Here is a 16,809-nt window from a genome sequence, read left to right on the forward strand (position 1 = left end):
TTTTGTTTAGTTTATTTACACATTATAAAGACAATAATAACAATAGAATGTATTTGAGGTAAAACACTGGGGTCAGAATCCCCATAAAGGCCTATAAAGAAGCCTTCCTCTGGCTTTAACAAGAGTAATTCTTGGCAGGAATGTAGGTAAGAAGAAAAACAATAACATATACCAACAAGAAATAAAGCATTTCAATGAGATTCAAGAATTGTTACATGTTTATTTTCTTAATTTGTGAGCTTTGAAAATGCTTTTTGAATGATGATAATGTGGAGGCTGATTGTATGTAGTTAGCCTAGCTTGTTCCAAAGAGATGGCCCTTTACATTTCAGTGTGAACTGATTAAAGGAAGTCCAACAAAATGGAAGATAAAAGACTTCAGGCATTACAACAATTTAAAGATGCTGTCATTTAGAAAAATTAATTAATTAAAATAACTGTATTTTTGGCCCATAAAATATGCATTAATAGTCTCTTTTACTACAATGGACAATGAGCAATTAAATTCAAATGTTGCTTTAAAAGAAATGTTCAAAGTATCAATATTCTTAGAAAAAATAGGTGAAGGAAGATAAATGCATCATTTTACTTGAATATATAACCTTACTCGCCTGCTTTATGCATTTTGCTTTAATAAAATACTGAAATAAATAAGGTTAAATTAATTCACCGTATTGTTTTGGCTATTTTAGCACACTCCTTAGCGCCATTTTTATTTAGATACTATCAAACGTTATTTTAGCTTTCTTTCAGCTGCTGTTTGGGGTGAAATAGTAAAAATAATAATCAATAGATAAAAACAAAAAAAATGTATATAGTCTCTGCTTAGTCTAGTAACCGTTAACTTCCAGTTAACGTCATAAAAGTGCGCGTGAATATGTTAAACTACAGAGAACAGGCCTTCAATTAAAATTGAGACACGCAGCGGCGTGAAGTGAGCGCGTGCACAACAGTGTCGCGCGCTCTGTCGCGCGCCGCGAGTCATATCAAAGGTCTGCCGCCACTCCCGCGATTTTTTTCCCTGTCTCGAGACGTTTTTTTTTTTTGTCGATGAACTCCCACAGTTAGCTCGAGTCTCCGTCCTGCTAGCTTAACGAGCTACGTCAACACAACAAACAGACGCGGAGCCACAGAGAGAAGGAGAGGAACGAGTGAAGAGGAGTGGTACCCACACATGAACGACTCTCAAACTCAGAGGCCTCAAACTCTCAAACAGCCACACAGACACTCACCTGAGCAGGTGAAGACACTTCAGTGGAGCTTTAGAAACGTTCAAACACGCCGGTAAAGTCTCTCTGTGGCTCTCGGTGTGTCTTTATATCTCCGCTTTGGCTTTACACAGCTAGATAAACCCCTTATACAGTTTGGGCTGTAGCTACATGGGTCTGTGTGTGTCTCTGTGGGTTGTGTGTGTGTGTGTGTGTGTGGATTTTAAACTATAAGAAATCCGATTCAATTAACAAGCGCAGAGAATCGGCTTTGGACACTGTGAAATTGTCTCGCTGCAGAGGATGACACAGGGAAACAAGCGGGGAGAGAAGAGCTCAGTGTTGAGCCTGGCAGACAAAAAAAGGGGGAAAACTCCAATAAAAAAATGCGTCTAAGAATGTTTAAAACGAAATAACCTGAAACCTTTGTAATGACCAGGATAAATGATGAACTCTGACGCCTGTAGGCTTCATCTATTATAAATAAACCTTACCTTAATAGTTTTATTCATTTTAGTTAGTAAGCCATTTATTTTACAGGACAACTGGCCTTTATTAGCTTCTTTTCAAGTTTAAATATCGGCCCTTTGAATAAAACTATTATTATTATTATTATTATTATTATTATTATTATGTTATTGACTGACATGAATGAATGGATGAATGGGCCAGAAGGAGCATGTTGGGGATCAGAAGGGGATTTAATTGCAGAACAACGTGGTCTTTGTGCTGTTTTTAATCCGGCCTGTACTCTCCGCCTCTCTGCAGCTCTACCTCTGCCTCCACACTCCGGCGGGGTCGCCCAATTAATTTTAGGAGGCCAATTTTCGGAAATAGTTCATAACAATTTATTTAAAAAAAATTCTGACTTCTTTAAAAAATGCTCCAAAAACATGAAATGTTTTTTTTTTTTTTTTTTTACAACCAAACCTATGACCAACTATCTTTATATTACTGTGTTAGATAACTGCTTTGTAATTTCTGTTTTGCTTTAAATTTGGCATATTTTTCAAATGAGATGTTTTGGAGGTTTTTGAATCGAACTTTATTGATCTAAATGTCAACAGGTGTCAAAGACAAAGCGGCACGACTTTGATTGGATGACAAATGTTCCAAGATAACAAAGAGACATCAATTAACTCAGAAATCTATTTTTAAACATTTAATAGTTACGAATGTAGGCTCAAAAGGAACATATAATGACAGCAAATGCGCGCGGAAATGTTCGAGAGCGCGCACAAGAAAGAGAGAGAGGGAAAAGAGAGAGAGAGGAGGAGGAGGGAGGGCTCTGGGTGTCTACTTGGGTAAGAAGTTACTTCTAATTAGCCAGCCTCTTCTTGCTCGCCTCACTTGTCCACTCTGCAGATCCGGATCCTCTCCTCTCAAGGACCAGGTTCCGCCACAGGCCCCCCTACTCTCTCCAGCACCTATCACACCGCGGACAACTAAACTGTTGTGGAACTTCTGCTTTTGGCATCTTTTACCTGGCAACATCGGTGCGCACCGCAATTACGCGCGACTTTTCTGGAGAGACAGCAGCATCACTGCACGGGTCTTGATAAGTCAGCCTCTGTGATTATTGAATGTTGTTGAAATCATAGGCTGTGGTTGATTTAGGTTGTTTTTGTGCTTTTGGTTTGGGTAGAAAAGGCCTGACAGGTGCGCAAAGCTGCTGCGTTTTTACGCGCCAGGTTGTAACAGGTGTGAAAGCGCACGGTGTTCTCAGCAGTTAGACGGTACTGAGTCAGAGCAGCGGCACTAAGATAGACGAGGAGAAGGCAGGGAAGAGAATATCAAAAACAACAACCAAGAGACAAACAAACAAGGGTAAAAGAAAAACACAGAGAGGGAGGGAGTGACTGGAATAAAGGGTGAGAGAGAGAAAGAGAGAGAGAGAGAGAGAGAGACACCCCCCTGGAGACTAGCTAGGAGACCCGGCCCCCGGTCTGAGAGAAGGAGAGAGAGAGTGAGGGAGTGAGGGAGTGTTTTAAAGCCGGCAGGAGGCATGATGTCCTACATTAAGCAACCCCATTACGCCGTGAACGGGTTAACGCTGTCCGGCCCGGGCATGGATCTGCTCCACTCCGCCGCCGTTGGATACCCCAGTAAGTAAAGGCCTTTAATATGTGACTTCTCTGTTTTATTTACAATTATTTTAAACTTTCGTTCACTGTTGTTGAAATTTAAAAAGTCTGAAATGCAAAAATTCAACGAAGTAAAAGAAAATATAGAAGTTGGAACTTGTGCGTAAAAACGGCCCACGTCTATGAAAGCCACCTTTTTGGATGTATCAGTCCGGTTATTCTCTGTATCAGCACATGCCTCTGATTCTTAAACAACCACAGCATGTGCTCACTTGACCTATAAGTGTTGCGGATTATGGAGTCAAAAAACAATAAAATTGAGTGTGTGAATGGAAACGCAGCCTGTTCACACAGACTTAACACCAGAGCAGACTCCAAGCTGTTGCTCTTATCATGTAACCTATTTACAAAGAGGATGCTCATTGTTTTATTTTTTCATGAAAGAACACTTCTTATATTGTTCAGATGGGCCTCATGGCCTGATCAGCATCTGTCATCTTTAACAGCTGACTTTAAATCAAACGAGGCTGAAGTTTGGCCCTGAAACAAAGCCTGGCCTTCCCATCGCAGATCAGAGTTTGAAACAGCGTGAATTATTTTTTATATTTCATTTAAATAAGGGATTTTCGTTTCCAACATTTATTTTCGATCCCATTTAACGTAAAGAAACATATTCCTTAAACCAGTTGCATTATTATTATTATTATTTTATTTAAAAAAAAAAATCAGCAAAACTACGAGGCCAAATGACGCAAGATACTTGTTGACTAATATGCATGGACTCTTATTTTGAAATTCACACTATTGTTTATGACAAATATCTCACCAGATTGGCATTTTCAAGCAGTTTATGATGTGTAAGATCGGTATGATTTTTTATAATTTTATTTACGAAATTATTGAAATGAGACTTTTTAAATCAGGAACATTAAAGCTGCACAGCTGGACTTATATACCCAAACGACATCAACCTTTCTATCTGATCATTTTTGTCAAATATTTGAAACTACTAGGACATGTGAAGACCTTTTGGATATGTCATTTTTCGGGATATTATATGATTTAAAAAATGTTGTGTTTTTCCTGCAGGCACCCCGCGTAAACAGCGTCGGGAGCGCACAACCTTTACGCGCGCACAGCTGGACATCCTCGAGGCGCTGTTTGCCAAAACCCGCTACCCAGATATCTTTATGAGGGAGGAGGTGGCCCTTAAAATCAACCTGCCGGAGTCCAGAGTGCAGGTAAGACAACACACCAGTGCGTTTTGTCCGGATTGTATGATGCTGTAAAATTAGTATTAAACAAAGGTGGAAAGAGTACAGAGCTGCTGTGCTCAAGTAAAAGTACAGGAACCTTGGTGAAAATGTTCTGAAAGAGGAGTTAAGATTTATAAATGTTCTCGAGTTAAAGGTTATTGAATGAAAGTTTACCTAAAGTACTCAGTTTTTACCTTTTAACCTCAGGGGCTTGTACAGTGATACCATTACATTATCATATTACAAGATATTTTTTAATGTGCAATAACAACAAGGAAATAAAAAATCTCTGACCAGGTTGTAGGAAAAGTCAACCCTTTATAATAAAGTGAAATGCAACAGCTGTTTTAGATGTAATGTGGGATCAGTCTTTCACTCTGTGCTACTGACCGTCATGTCAAAGCCAATTAGTTGACCAGTTTAATGTTTTTAACAGTGCTTGGACCTCCTGGTGTGACTTTTAGTTTCTTTTACTCAGTTGTTGGTGCTTTTTAAAATGTAGGGAAGTACAATACAATTTCCCCAAAAATATAATTCAGTAAAATTCAGTTATTGATTTTAAAACTCCTCAAAAAGAGCACAAAAAGCTGCTCAATCACAGCAGCATGAGTAAATGTAATTAGTTACTTTTCACCCCTGGTATTAAATGTAGTTAAAGGATTACAGGCTCATGAGGAGAGGTTGTCTGCTGATGCATTTGAAGCTTCACTTTACTTTTCAATCAGTAGATTTATGAATTAAATTCTGGCATTTTCCTCTCCTCCAGGTCTGGTTTAAGAACCGTCGTGCAAAGTGCCGCCAGCAGCAGCAGCAGAGCACCGGCCAGTCCAAACCACGGCCCCCTAAAAAGAAGGCGTCCCCTGCTCGAGAAGCCAACACTGAGGCCAGTGCCAACCCCACCAATGGACCCTACAGTCCTCCACCCCCTCCTCCGGGCACCGCCATCACCCCCAGCTCCAGCTCGGCCAGTGCCACTGTATCCATCTGGAGCCCGGCCTCCATCTCCCCTCTGCCGGACCCCCTGTCTGCCTCCACCACCCCCTGCATGCAGCGCACCACCACCTACCCCATGACCTACACCCAGGCCCCAGCCTACAGCCAGAGCTACGCAGGCTCCTCCTCCTACTTCACAGGTCTGGACTGTAGCTCCTACTTGTCACCCATGCACCCGCAGCTGTCTGGCACCGGAGGTGCCCTTAGCCCCATTACAGCCTCCTCAATGGGTGGGCCCCTCAGCCAGTCTCCTGCTTCCCTCTCATCCCAGGGCTACACGGCCGCATCGCTGGGCTTCGGAGCTGTCGACTGTCTAGACTACAAGGACCAAGCTGCCTGGAAGCTCAATTTCAATGCCACTGACTGTCTGGACTACAAAGACCAGAACTCCTGGAAGTTCCAGGTGTTGTAAATACTAAGAAGTGTGGGGCGGGGAGGCAAGGGGAAGAAATCAAACAAATCAAAATGGGTTGAGAAACTTAAGAAAGCTTTTGGTGTGTTAAAGGAAGAAGATGCTTTGGGATGCAGAATGAAGTGAATAAGATGAGTTGAAGTAATCAGCTGAAATCATGTCTTCATTGAAGCTGTTTCACAAACGTGAATGGAGCTAAAGAGAGCGTTGATGTGTGGCTTGATTGTAACAAAGATTACTGTAGTGTTTCATAGTTAAACAACATAAGAATCAGTTATGAAATCAACGATCTGCTGAGCAAAACAGACAAGATTTCAATTTCTGTACAATCAAATCCTGTTAGTGAGAGAGAACAGCAACTCCAAATTACTGTGATTGTAAAACAGGTTAATTTAATGACTGATGGAGAGAGACTGAAGTGGGAACAGAAGACATGCAGGAGTTTTGGTTTCAGATATGCTTTATCTGTCTGATTGATTTGATCTGATAAAGCTTCAGTCAGAAAATGTTTGATCGGTCTTGTCTGACTACATTTGAAGCACATGCCACAACAGAACAGTGCAGTGACCGACATGTTTACCACATAGGCAGCCTTGAAATCGACGTATCCAAGAGCTCATGTTTATTTCTTCCTTCTAGACTTTGTCTTGTATTTTATTGTGATGTTTTTTTTTCTAAAGCTGCTCTTCATCAGCAAGCTGACTCAAAAAGAGCCAAACGACTCCTCTTACCCAGACTGACATCTCTGCAGGGTGCGTTTACAGGATGGCCACTGATAAAATACCACGCTGAATATGTTTGGCAGGCAGACGCTGATGACTCCCAGTAGCCTTGTCTGATACGGACCCTCTGAGCAGGGGGGGTAGAGTTGGTCACAGAGGTGACTGCAGTACAAACCTGTTGCCTTTGAGCATGGTTGAAATCATTAGCAGATTGGCTCGTACATTGTTAGTTTAATAGGATCACTTCCAGGCAATTTGGGCAACAATGGCCGCTTTGTGGCGATTGGCAGCCGTGACCCCCTCCCCCCTTCATCTCACTGTGTTTGCACGAGGGGAGCAGATTGTTGAAACAGTCACTTGTAGACTTTATTATGAACATGTTTGCTGATAAACTGCTTCGGTGAGGTGTTTGATGGGAGAGAAGACCGCACCAGAGAAAGGGAAGGGTCGGGCCGCCCCGTGGCCCCCCCTTTGCACAGAGAGTTTGGTGCCTCTCTCAACTCCAACCTGTAAAGATGTGATGGCTTCCACTTTATGTGTTTGATGTATTTTGATTTTTTTGTATTAGATTTAAACAATTTTATGTTTCTTTTAAAAATTTGTGAATTCGTTGAGGTAAAAATTGTGTTAATTTGTCTTGAAGTTGATATTATCAGTATTATCATCATTAATATTATGTCTTCAGCTGACATGGACATTGCTAATAATGTTTTTTGTTGTCTTTTTTTTGTAAATATTAAAAACTTGAAAATGCAATCATGTCTGGTATCAGCACTGAGCTGAATACGCAGACGCTCCACCCTACACAATCTCTCTTAATTTCTAGAAAACTGCCAACTTTTTATTTTTCTCTGTTTATATTTTTCTGGTTTCTGCTTCTTCTTCTTCTTTTTTCAAACTCAGGGGTTTATCCAATAAAAGTAGCAGTAATAGGATACAATGCTGTTTATGCTGACTGTACTTTTGCATTACTATAATCTTCTCTGCTTATTTTTCTGACATGAATTATTTTGTATGTTTCATTCGTCTCCCGTGTTTGACCAGTCTCACCACTACCATGCTAGATAGCTATGAGACATTAAACGACTTCATTAAAACCCACGCCTCACTGTGATTTATTTCATTATTGGACTGTTATTGGTGTCAGTGTTGAAGGGCAATGGTACACCTGCACACCCTCTTATGTTACAGTGTCTTTTAGCAGACACTTTCGTCCAAAGCACTTTGATCTGGGACAGATGATCCTGGTGTTAAGGAGCTCGCCCTAGGGCCCACACTGGACACTCGTGCTCTGGGATTTGAACCCCCAATCTCCCATTCAACAGCCAACAGTGTAAACCAGTGAGTTATCCAGCCACCCTCTTATGTCACCACCACAATTTAAATAATAAGCAAGCTAGTGTCATGAGTTGTTCAAGTTTTAACCTCTTGTTGGCTTGTAGATTAACATCAAGATGATAGTTTAGGGTTCAAAACTCATTTGTCCTTCAACTAACACCAAGAATTCATATCAATGGGAAAAATCTTGGTGCTCAATAACTTGGTAAAGTATGTTTGAAAACTTGATACTATTTGTTAGTTTAAAAAAGAGTATTTGATATTTTTTGACAACTTATGTAAAAAAAAACTTTCATTTATTCAGTAGGAAGGGCAATGTTCGTTAGAAAGCATTGGTATTATTTGTTAGAAAGCGTGATTATTATTTGAAAGAAACACTTGGTATTAAAAAGGAATTCATGACATAATTTGTTAGGAAAACTTTGTCATGTTGTTAGGAAATATTGGTTTATTTGATGAGAGTACTTGGTATTGCATGGGGGAATTTAAATGCAAAAACTTCAAATTAGCATTATTTGTTGGGAAAACTTTTTTTTTTACTAGGACAACCTGGTGTTTCTTGTTGGGAAATTAGCATCAGGTTTTTGGGAAACTTTTATGGAAACTTGGTATTAAACTTTATATCATCTGCTGGGAAAACTTGGCCATAATGTTATTAATACAAGCAACCTTGGTATTACTCTGGGAAACATGATACATGTTTTAAAGAAATGTGGGCATCTATGTTAGGAAATGCTGCTGTTACTGGTACGGAAAATTTGGTATTGCTTGTTGGGTAATTTGGTATAAACTGTCTGGAAAACTTGGTATAATTTTTTATGCAAACTTGACATTAAACTTGAAATAATTTGTAAGGAAGACAGCAATATATACAAGGAAAACATGGCCATGTTTGTAAGACTAATGTCTGTATTATTAGTAAAGAAAACTTAGTAATCGTTGTTGGGAAAACTTGATGTCATTTGGTAGGATTAAAGCATAGGAAAATTGACATCATTTAGTACAGTGAATCTCAACAATCTCAAAAGTGACTCATGAATCCCTTTTCAGTCGGTCACGGTTGTGTGATAACCTTGCAAAGCAGATGGATACCCCTGTTTCTGTGTTTCTCACTGGTGAATCCATCTTGAAAAGCTCCCATCTGAACCGTTAGAAAGTGACAGGACCAATCAGTGATGAGGGGCAGTACTTTCGGGTGCTGCAGAGTTGTGAGGTAAGCAAGCAGCAACAAGAGGCTGGTGCAATTATGGCAGAAGATGATAGTGTGGATGCTGCTGAAGTGCCAGTTTTATCAGAACTTGACAACATTTCTTCGTTAAAAGAAGAGCAAAGAACAGCAGTGAGTTGTTTTCTTTTCAAAATCAACAAAAGTCATGTACTGACATGTCTACAGTTGCCATGGTTCGCATTATGCAGTTCTATATGGAGTTTACTCCTCTGGTAGGGGTGCAGCTCTGTAGCAGCTATGTCATGTTTTAATGCTCTGATTGGCCTGTAAAAATGTGACAGACAGAACGTTCATCCAATCACGCTCTGAGTTTTTTCAAAGGCTCTGCCCTTTCCCAAACGCTGTCTATGAGTGCTTTACCAGATGGATGTGTGAAACAAATCCATCTGGCCTGCCAGGTTAGTTGTGTGATATTTGCCTGGGAAAAAATGGCGAGAAATTGTCTATGAGACTATAAAACATTCATGTTTTTCTCTGTTTCATTGTTTTGTTACACCTTTTGTACTGTCTTAGGCAAAAGCTCTTTTTTTTGTTGCTGAATATATCTGATTGACCAAAAAAATCACCAAGATTTGTTGAGACCCACTGATTTAGAAGGATAAAAGCATTATTTGCTGGGAAAACTTGGCCATATTTGTAAGGAAATGTCAGTATGAGTCTTAAGGAAAGCTTGGTATTGCTTGTTGGGAAAATTTGGTATAAACTGTTGAAAACTTGTTATAAAAAACATGTTTTTCAATTTGAAAAAAAATCTGTTAGGAAGACGGCAATATCTGCTGGGAAAACTTGACCATAGGAATTTTTTAAATCAACTAGGAAAACATGATATTTCTTGATGGGAAAATTTGGCAGATGATGTTTAGAAAACCTGATATATTTATTTTGGAAATCTTATTTTGTAAAGAAAGAAGTGAAATAATTTCTCCTGAAAGCGTTGTATTGTTGGGAAGAATTATCATTTGAAAGGAAAACTTGGTAATAATTTTTCAAAAAACTTGGCATTGCTTGATGGGAAACAGTATCATTTGCTGGGAAAACTCAGTATTATTGTTTGCAATGCAATTGCAATTCTTGATAGGAAATCTTGGTGTTGTTTATTAGAAAACTAAACGCAGATTGGCAAGAAAACTTGGAACTTTGTGATTGGAAATCTTGGTTTTATTTGTAAGACTTAATAAAGTTTGTAAGGAAAACCTAGAATTACTTTCTTAGAAAGCTTGATGTAATTGGTTTAGAAATCTAGCATTGATTGTTTGGAAAACTTGCTTTAATTTATTTTTAAAAAACTGGTTTTACTCAAGAGGAAAATCTGTCAGGAATTTTTGATATAATGTTTTGGAAAATGTGTTATTTCTCAGTATGATTATGATTTGTAAGATAAACTTGCTTTTCTTTTTCGGAGATTTCTACTTTTCATAAAGAAACCCTGACATTATTTGGAGGAACATTTCAATTTTTGTACCATGAACTATCATCTAGTTGCACCACAAGCCTGTATGAGGTTTAAACTCAAAATAAAGCAGTCTCATTTTGATTTGAGACAGCTCGGCACGTTTAACAGAGTCTCACGAGGGGGCTGTTGTACGTCCAGAGAGGGGACATTGGGAGTCATTTTCTCAGAGCGTTCCAATAATCCATACAAGAGGTTGAGTGAGTGCAAGGCAGAGATGAGAGGGAACAGGCCAGAGAGCTCCAAAAACAGATTAGAACTAACAATAATACTGAATCCCGACGCTTCAGATGCTCCCAAAATGAAGTACCAGAGATGGGCAGATTATTTTGGATTGGTGAATGTTTCTGAGTGTTGCTAACACCAGGCAGCCAGAGGGTCGGGGTCAGGACCACAGGGGTCATGAGAAGTGCACGGGATGAAAGGTTTTAGCTTATGGTGCTGTGATGCTTTTCATCTTTAAACATGATGGTGGGTCTGAATCACAGCGACACAAGAGGACAAAGTGTCTGACACCAGCATGTAACACTGAAGTCATCCAGTGCTGCTGTTGTAGCTCAGTAGTAATGGAGACATCAGTCTGTTGGCCCACCACTTTGATATATCTCAGTTACTGATTCAACTGCCGAGACATTCTTTTAGACCAGGGATAAAAGCTATTTTTGAGACGTCATGCCCACAAAAGACCTTTCAAACTTTTTCATATGACTATTGGAAACATACAGTATAAGGACAAAAATATTTGGCCACACCTGTTAATTATTGAAATCAGGTGTTTCAATCAGACCAGTTTCCACAGGTGTATAAAATCAAGCACCTAGCCATTGATGAGTTCAGTGTGGAAGAACTTGACTGGCCCACACAGAGCCCTGACCACAACCCCATCGGCCACCTTTGGGATGAACTGAAGCAGATTGCAAGCCAGGCTTTCTTTTCCATCATCAGTGCCACCCTTAAAAATGCTCTACAGAATGAATGGGCTCAAATTCCCAAAGGAACACTCCAAAATATTGTGAAAAGTCTTCCAGGAAGATTGTTATAGCTGCAAAAGGGGGGAAACTCCATATTACAGTGCATGTTTTTGAATACAATATCATTACAGTCCATGTTGATGCTATGGTTATGCGGCCGAATACTTTTGTCCATGTATTGTATATATAGGTAGAGTGGGTATTTCTTTCTTCTCTGATGTGACATCACATCAGGTTAGAATATAAGAGTCATAGATTAGCTATAGTGCTATTGCTACGCCCTTGCATCAGACAGAAAACTTCATTGGACTTTCCTTATGGTAATAGCTAAGGCTGAAGGCCTTACGTTTACAGGTTTCTCTTAAATTACATGGGATTTTATTTATTTTTTTCCATGTTGGTCCACACCGACTCAAAGATGAACTGATTAGATTTTGGAAGTCAAAGGTCAAGTTTACTGGGCTTCATTTTCAGACCTTACTCGATAACCTAATACCTCTGAAAATGTTTGAGGGAGTTTCTACAAAGTTGACCCAAATGCCAACTCTCACCAACCAGTGAAGTATCACATTTTGGAGGTCATAGATGAAAGGTCAAGGTACACTGTAAACCCGAACACTATTACTAACTCAAAGTCATTAAGGCCAGGTAACTCAAAAGCAGCTTTTTAGTTTAAAAAACTATAAACTATTGAGTTTTTTGAATGAGTAATGAGTTTTTAAGTTAAATGAGATCAATGCTATTGAGTTAATGTATGTCATTCACTTATATCTTTAGAGTAAAGGGTAGAACGCTGCGTGGTGACGTTATCGACGTCACTGCGTGGTTTAATCTGGCGCACTTTGACGACTCAACGGCTGTGCTTGGCGGAGACTCACGGATTTTCAAACAATACTAAACCGTTTTGTATAAAAGAACCCAGCGATATCAGAGTTGTACTCGATGCCCAGAGAGGATTATTTTTAGTCCTTGTGTTTTTGACAGCAGTGGAATCGGATAACATCAGTTCGGGGTACTTGGCGCCTAACTTGCAAGCTAGCGACGATGTTAGCACGTCGTCGTGCTTGTGACTGAGGCCATTATCACTTAATCGACCAGCTGCATTGTTTTGAGTCTGGGGCTGCTCCTTATACTAAGCGCTCTTCTGCGGTGAGTATACATTTTTCTCAAACTTCTCTTGTCTGCTGAAAGGCGCAACAGTGCCTAACAGGACGTAGTGTAGTATCGCGCAAGTGTACTGGGACGGTGGCGGAGTAATACCTGCTACATGGTCGGATGCTAATATTTGTTACTGTCAGTGTCTCTGGACCTAAACAAAGTCATCGTCAAACCGAAGTTAAGTCAAGTCTATGGATATATATTAGCTCCTAAAGTTATACGGTCACCTCAGATCCACCACACAGAGGCTGTAACGCCAGCAGGTCAGTGCTTTGAGGTAACTTTGTTTCCAAACGGCAGCAACGTTGTCGTTAATCAGCGCAGCAGCTAGTCCTCCTCCACCTGCCCACTACATATGCAAGATGCTAATAAGACTTGTATTGATAATGAATTAAAACCAATTAAATAGAAACTATACCGATATAGGCAGTTACTGAGACCGAGGCTAAATAGGTCAAAGTTCATCATCATAGATTCAACCGCTCACAGAGGCAACTTTCTCCCTTAAAATGTGTTCTCCAGGTCAGTGGTTGGTTTAAGAAGGTCCGATTCTTGTGGTGGATAAACTCATTAACAAAAATGTTGTTAGAAAAATTAAAAGTGAACACCCTTTGAAAAATAGACCATATTCCTATCATGTAAAAGTCCGGTTTCAGACATCATCATACCTCTGTGTAAGCAATGGAGCTTTACTCTAGTTATCATGTGAAAGATTACATTCATGCATAATGTAGAGGATGTTAAAATGATTAATTTTGTCTACTTGATTAATAGAAGAATAAATAGAGGACTGGATTACAAAAAGAATTGATTACTATAGCCCTAGTCCAGTTCTTATCACAGTTTTGCTTGAATAATAGTGTTCTGTGCTTCAATTTTCTCTGTGCATATTTGTGGTTTCAGGCTGCCAAAACTGTCGATTTTGGACAAATAGCCAAATAACTTGGACGAAATATTGTCATATACAAAGGGCTATAAACTTTAGATGTTGGTTAAGCCAGATTTTAGTTTTATTTGTTAATGTGCACAGGGGCATGTGTAGAAACGTCATTTGGAAAAAAGTGTCCTTTGGCCCTAACCATCAAACTGAAATAAGGGTGCACTAAATGTCATTTTATCATAAATTTCTTTTATGTTAAAGTAAGTATTGTATATTGAATTAGTTTAAAATACAAAACAAGGACAAAAATGTCTGATATACACCTTTACTGAACTTAGAAATAGAGAACCAAAAAAAAAAAAAACTGTCTCATTTGTTTGTTGTGTGCATTGTTGATTTGAATTCATGTCTGCTATGCTTTACAGCTCTTCTTTTTCAACAGGCTTAAGAGGAAGGGAAGTAGCGACTTTCTTCAAGCTCCAAACTCCAACTCGGTAAGATGCACTGTGAAATAATAATTAGAAACATGTCAGAAAGGGTTAAATCATAAACTCTGAGCCCACAGCTTTGTGTTGTCCCAATAAAGGAGAGATCATCTTTACTCATAACATTAAAGTCACTTTTCACTGTGACAGTGACAAAACGTTTTCACTGGTGAGAGCTATCATTGAAACAGTACTGTAGTTATGGTCTGAGGAGCTGAACTGCTTGATAAAGAGATGTCTTTGTAAAACAGAAACACACAAAGTTCAATGTAATGTTCTCATCAGAACCCTCCAAAGTGATCAATAATTGAGTTTATGCCTTTACAAAATATTTTAAGAAAATAAAATATTAGTCACAAATTATTTGTTGCAGCAAATATAAGGTAACTAATAGTAATGTTGCAGTTTTAAGAAGACCCTAAGTGTAAATGGTGGTCAAATGAAATAGAATTATGTACATTGGATGCAGTTTCTTAATGGCTACTAATTTGTAAAATGAACATAGAACTTTTCCATTTATGTTTGGCACACAAAGGGATATGGAGAGAGTTGCTGAAGGCCATGTCATCATTCCTACAATCACCTGACTCCCTTGATACCATCATTTAAGCTGGTGAGTCAGATTATTTATAAAACAAACAAAAATAAAAGTAAGCATGGATCATGATGTTTTATTAAATGAAATAATGAAATCAATTTCATATTTTTTGTATTCAACCTACACAATATTCCTAAGTTTAACTGTTTTCAACTATAAACTATAATCTGTTGACATTTGTTTGTATTTCCCCAGGTGTTTGCTGAGTTCCACTGCATCACAAATGTGAACCTACGCAACACATTCTACTGTGAACTTGACAGACACACGCCACAACTGCTTGCCTTGTTTAGGCGGAAGGTTTCTCAGATGGGAAGACAGCAGAGGCGTTGTGGGAAATTCTAAGGATTTATGACCAGCAGGTAAGTTGAAGAATTACTGGGCAATTGGCACACTGTTGTTCAACTAATATGTATCTTTCATATTAGGACGTGTCTATTGTAAATGTATTTTTTTCTCTAAGGTTTCAAAGCTATTTACAAGCAAATTCACTAAGCAAATAATTCGAGTCAGAGAATCCACACTGGTGTTTGGCAAAAATCAATATTCTTTATTATCCATAAGCATTGTTACATCATAGTTGGAAGTTCCTAACCTGTTGGGAAAGGTGATGGTTGCCAGCAGCAGTAGTAACAGGACTGCCAACTGTTTTCTGAAGGGTCTACCCTCTACAAGAGTCAAGTTGCCTGCCCTTACAACAGTGCAATAGCAAACAATCCCAATATTGACTGACTTACAAAAATGTCTACCGATGGCCACAATACATATTGTACATGTCTTTTTGTTTTTTTAAGCAAACAAAATCTGACTCCTTCATTTTTACACAGAACTACTATTCTTCCTGTTTATGAGACACCGCTGCCTTTCGCAAGGCCAAGCTTTAAGAAATTTATGACAAATGTGCGCTTCTTGTTGAATGCAAAAAGTAGTCGAGTAAAGAAAGAGTTTTAAGGGGCATATAGAGGAAGACAGGATATGTCTATCTCATATCATTTGTCGAAACAGATGCACTAACATCTCCAGTATTCCATGCCTGAGTACACATAATTCGTGCCTGAGACCAGCTCTTCAAGCGGACTCAGGCACAGTACCCGAGTGCAGCATGTGTGTGTTCATTCTTATAAAACAAAACAGACTTTGGGCCCAATTGTTCTTAGATCCGGGCCTGGGTCCCTGATGTGAAACAATACTTAGTGTGTCATATTCAGCAGAGATTTTAGAGCTAGGATACAGGGAACAAATCATTATAACCACTAGGGACCTATCAACTTGTGTATTTGCATACAAGTGTTGTGTCAAGACAGAAAAATGTTAACTCATCTTTTTAATTGTATGAGGAGCATGACATTCCAGCGCAGGACCCAAAATCTGTCTTCTTAAATCATCTCTATAATCTTTTGAATTGTGTATGTGTGTGTCTGTGTGTGCTTTTGCAGTGGGAAGATGAGCCAGACATTGAAAACACTCCTGTTGCTCTCCTCTCCGTGGCAGCTGATGACCCCACTGGCACCATCCAGGTTAACCCTGACAGCATTTCTGTTGTGATTGAAGATGACATCATTGTGAGAAGTCTCCCCAGGTTGGCTGATGCACTTCTCATCTTATTTGGTTTAATCTATGCATTGCATTGAGATTATCCGAAGAAACTCATTCACATGTTTACCTTTGTTCAGAAAATACTGCTGTGTCTTGATGATAACAGACCACTCAAACCATGCCTGCTAAGTCTGAAAAACGAGTTCAAAAATGTGGAAGGCACCTGTGTGTAAATGATACATCCCTGTATCTGGTCCTGTTAAGTTTGATAACTTCGCACTGTAACTCAAAGGTGGCTGAAAAGAAAAAAAATCCTGAATGTACTTGTTAGCTGTTGAGTATGTTGAGTGGTAACTTCAAGTGTACAGTAAGTGATATATAAAAAAGTGGTTAACCTTTAAGTAATTATTTCATAGTTGTCCACTGCTTTATCTACCTCAACACTGATGCACTGTTTGTGACTGATTGGGTTTTAATAATTGGGATCTGT

General features: G+C 39.1%; 1 protein-coding gene across 1 annotated transcript; it reads left to right on the forward strand.

Moving 5' to 3' along the window:
• Positions 1 to 973: 973 nt before the first annotated feature.
• LOC121523083 (homeobox protein otx5-like) lies at positions 974 to 7,724 on the forward strand. The gene is made up of 4 exons (XM_041807843.1): positions 974 to 1,240; positions 2,574 to 3,313; positions 4,382 to 4,533; positions 5,315 to 7,724. Exons 2-4 carry the CDS (start codon positions 3,214 to 3,216, stop codon positions 5,951 to 5,953), a joined length of 891 nt encoding a protein of 296 aa, XP_041663777.1. The 5' UTR covers positions 974 to 1,240; positions 2,574 to 3,213; the 3' UTR covers positions 5,954 to 7,724.
• The last annotated feature ends 9,085 nt before the right edge of the window (positions 7,725 to 16,809 follow it).

Source organism: Cheilinus undulatus, linkage group 2, assembly GCF_018320785.1.
Source record: "Cheilinus undulatus linkage group 2, ASM1832078v1, whole genome shotgun sequence".
NCBI lineage: Eukaryota > Metazoa > Chordata > Actinopteri > Labriformes > Labridae > Cheilinus > Cheilinus undulatus.

Excerpts from the sequence above, each read along its gene's own strand:
- LOC121523083 (XM_041807843.1), top strand. The coding sequence starts at position 3,214 with ATGATGTCCTACATTAAGCAACCCCATTACGCCGTGAACGGGTTAACG. Across the intron at positions 3,314-4,381 it reads CGCCGCCGTTGGATACCCCA|GCACCCCGCGTAAACAGCGT; the intron begins GTAAGTAAAGGC and ends TTTTTCCTGCAG. Across the intron at positions 4,534-5,314 it reads TGCCGGAGTCCAGAGTGCAG|GTCTGGTTTAAGAACCGTCG; the intron begins GTAAGACAACAC and ends CCTCTCCTCCAG.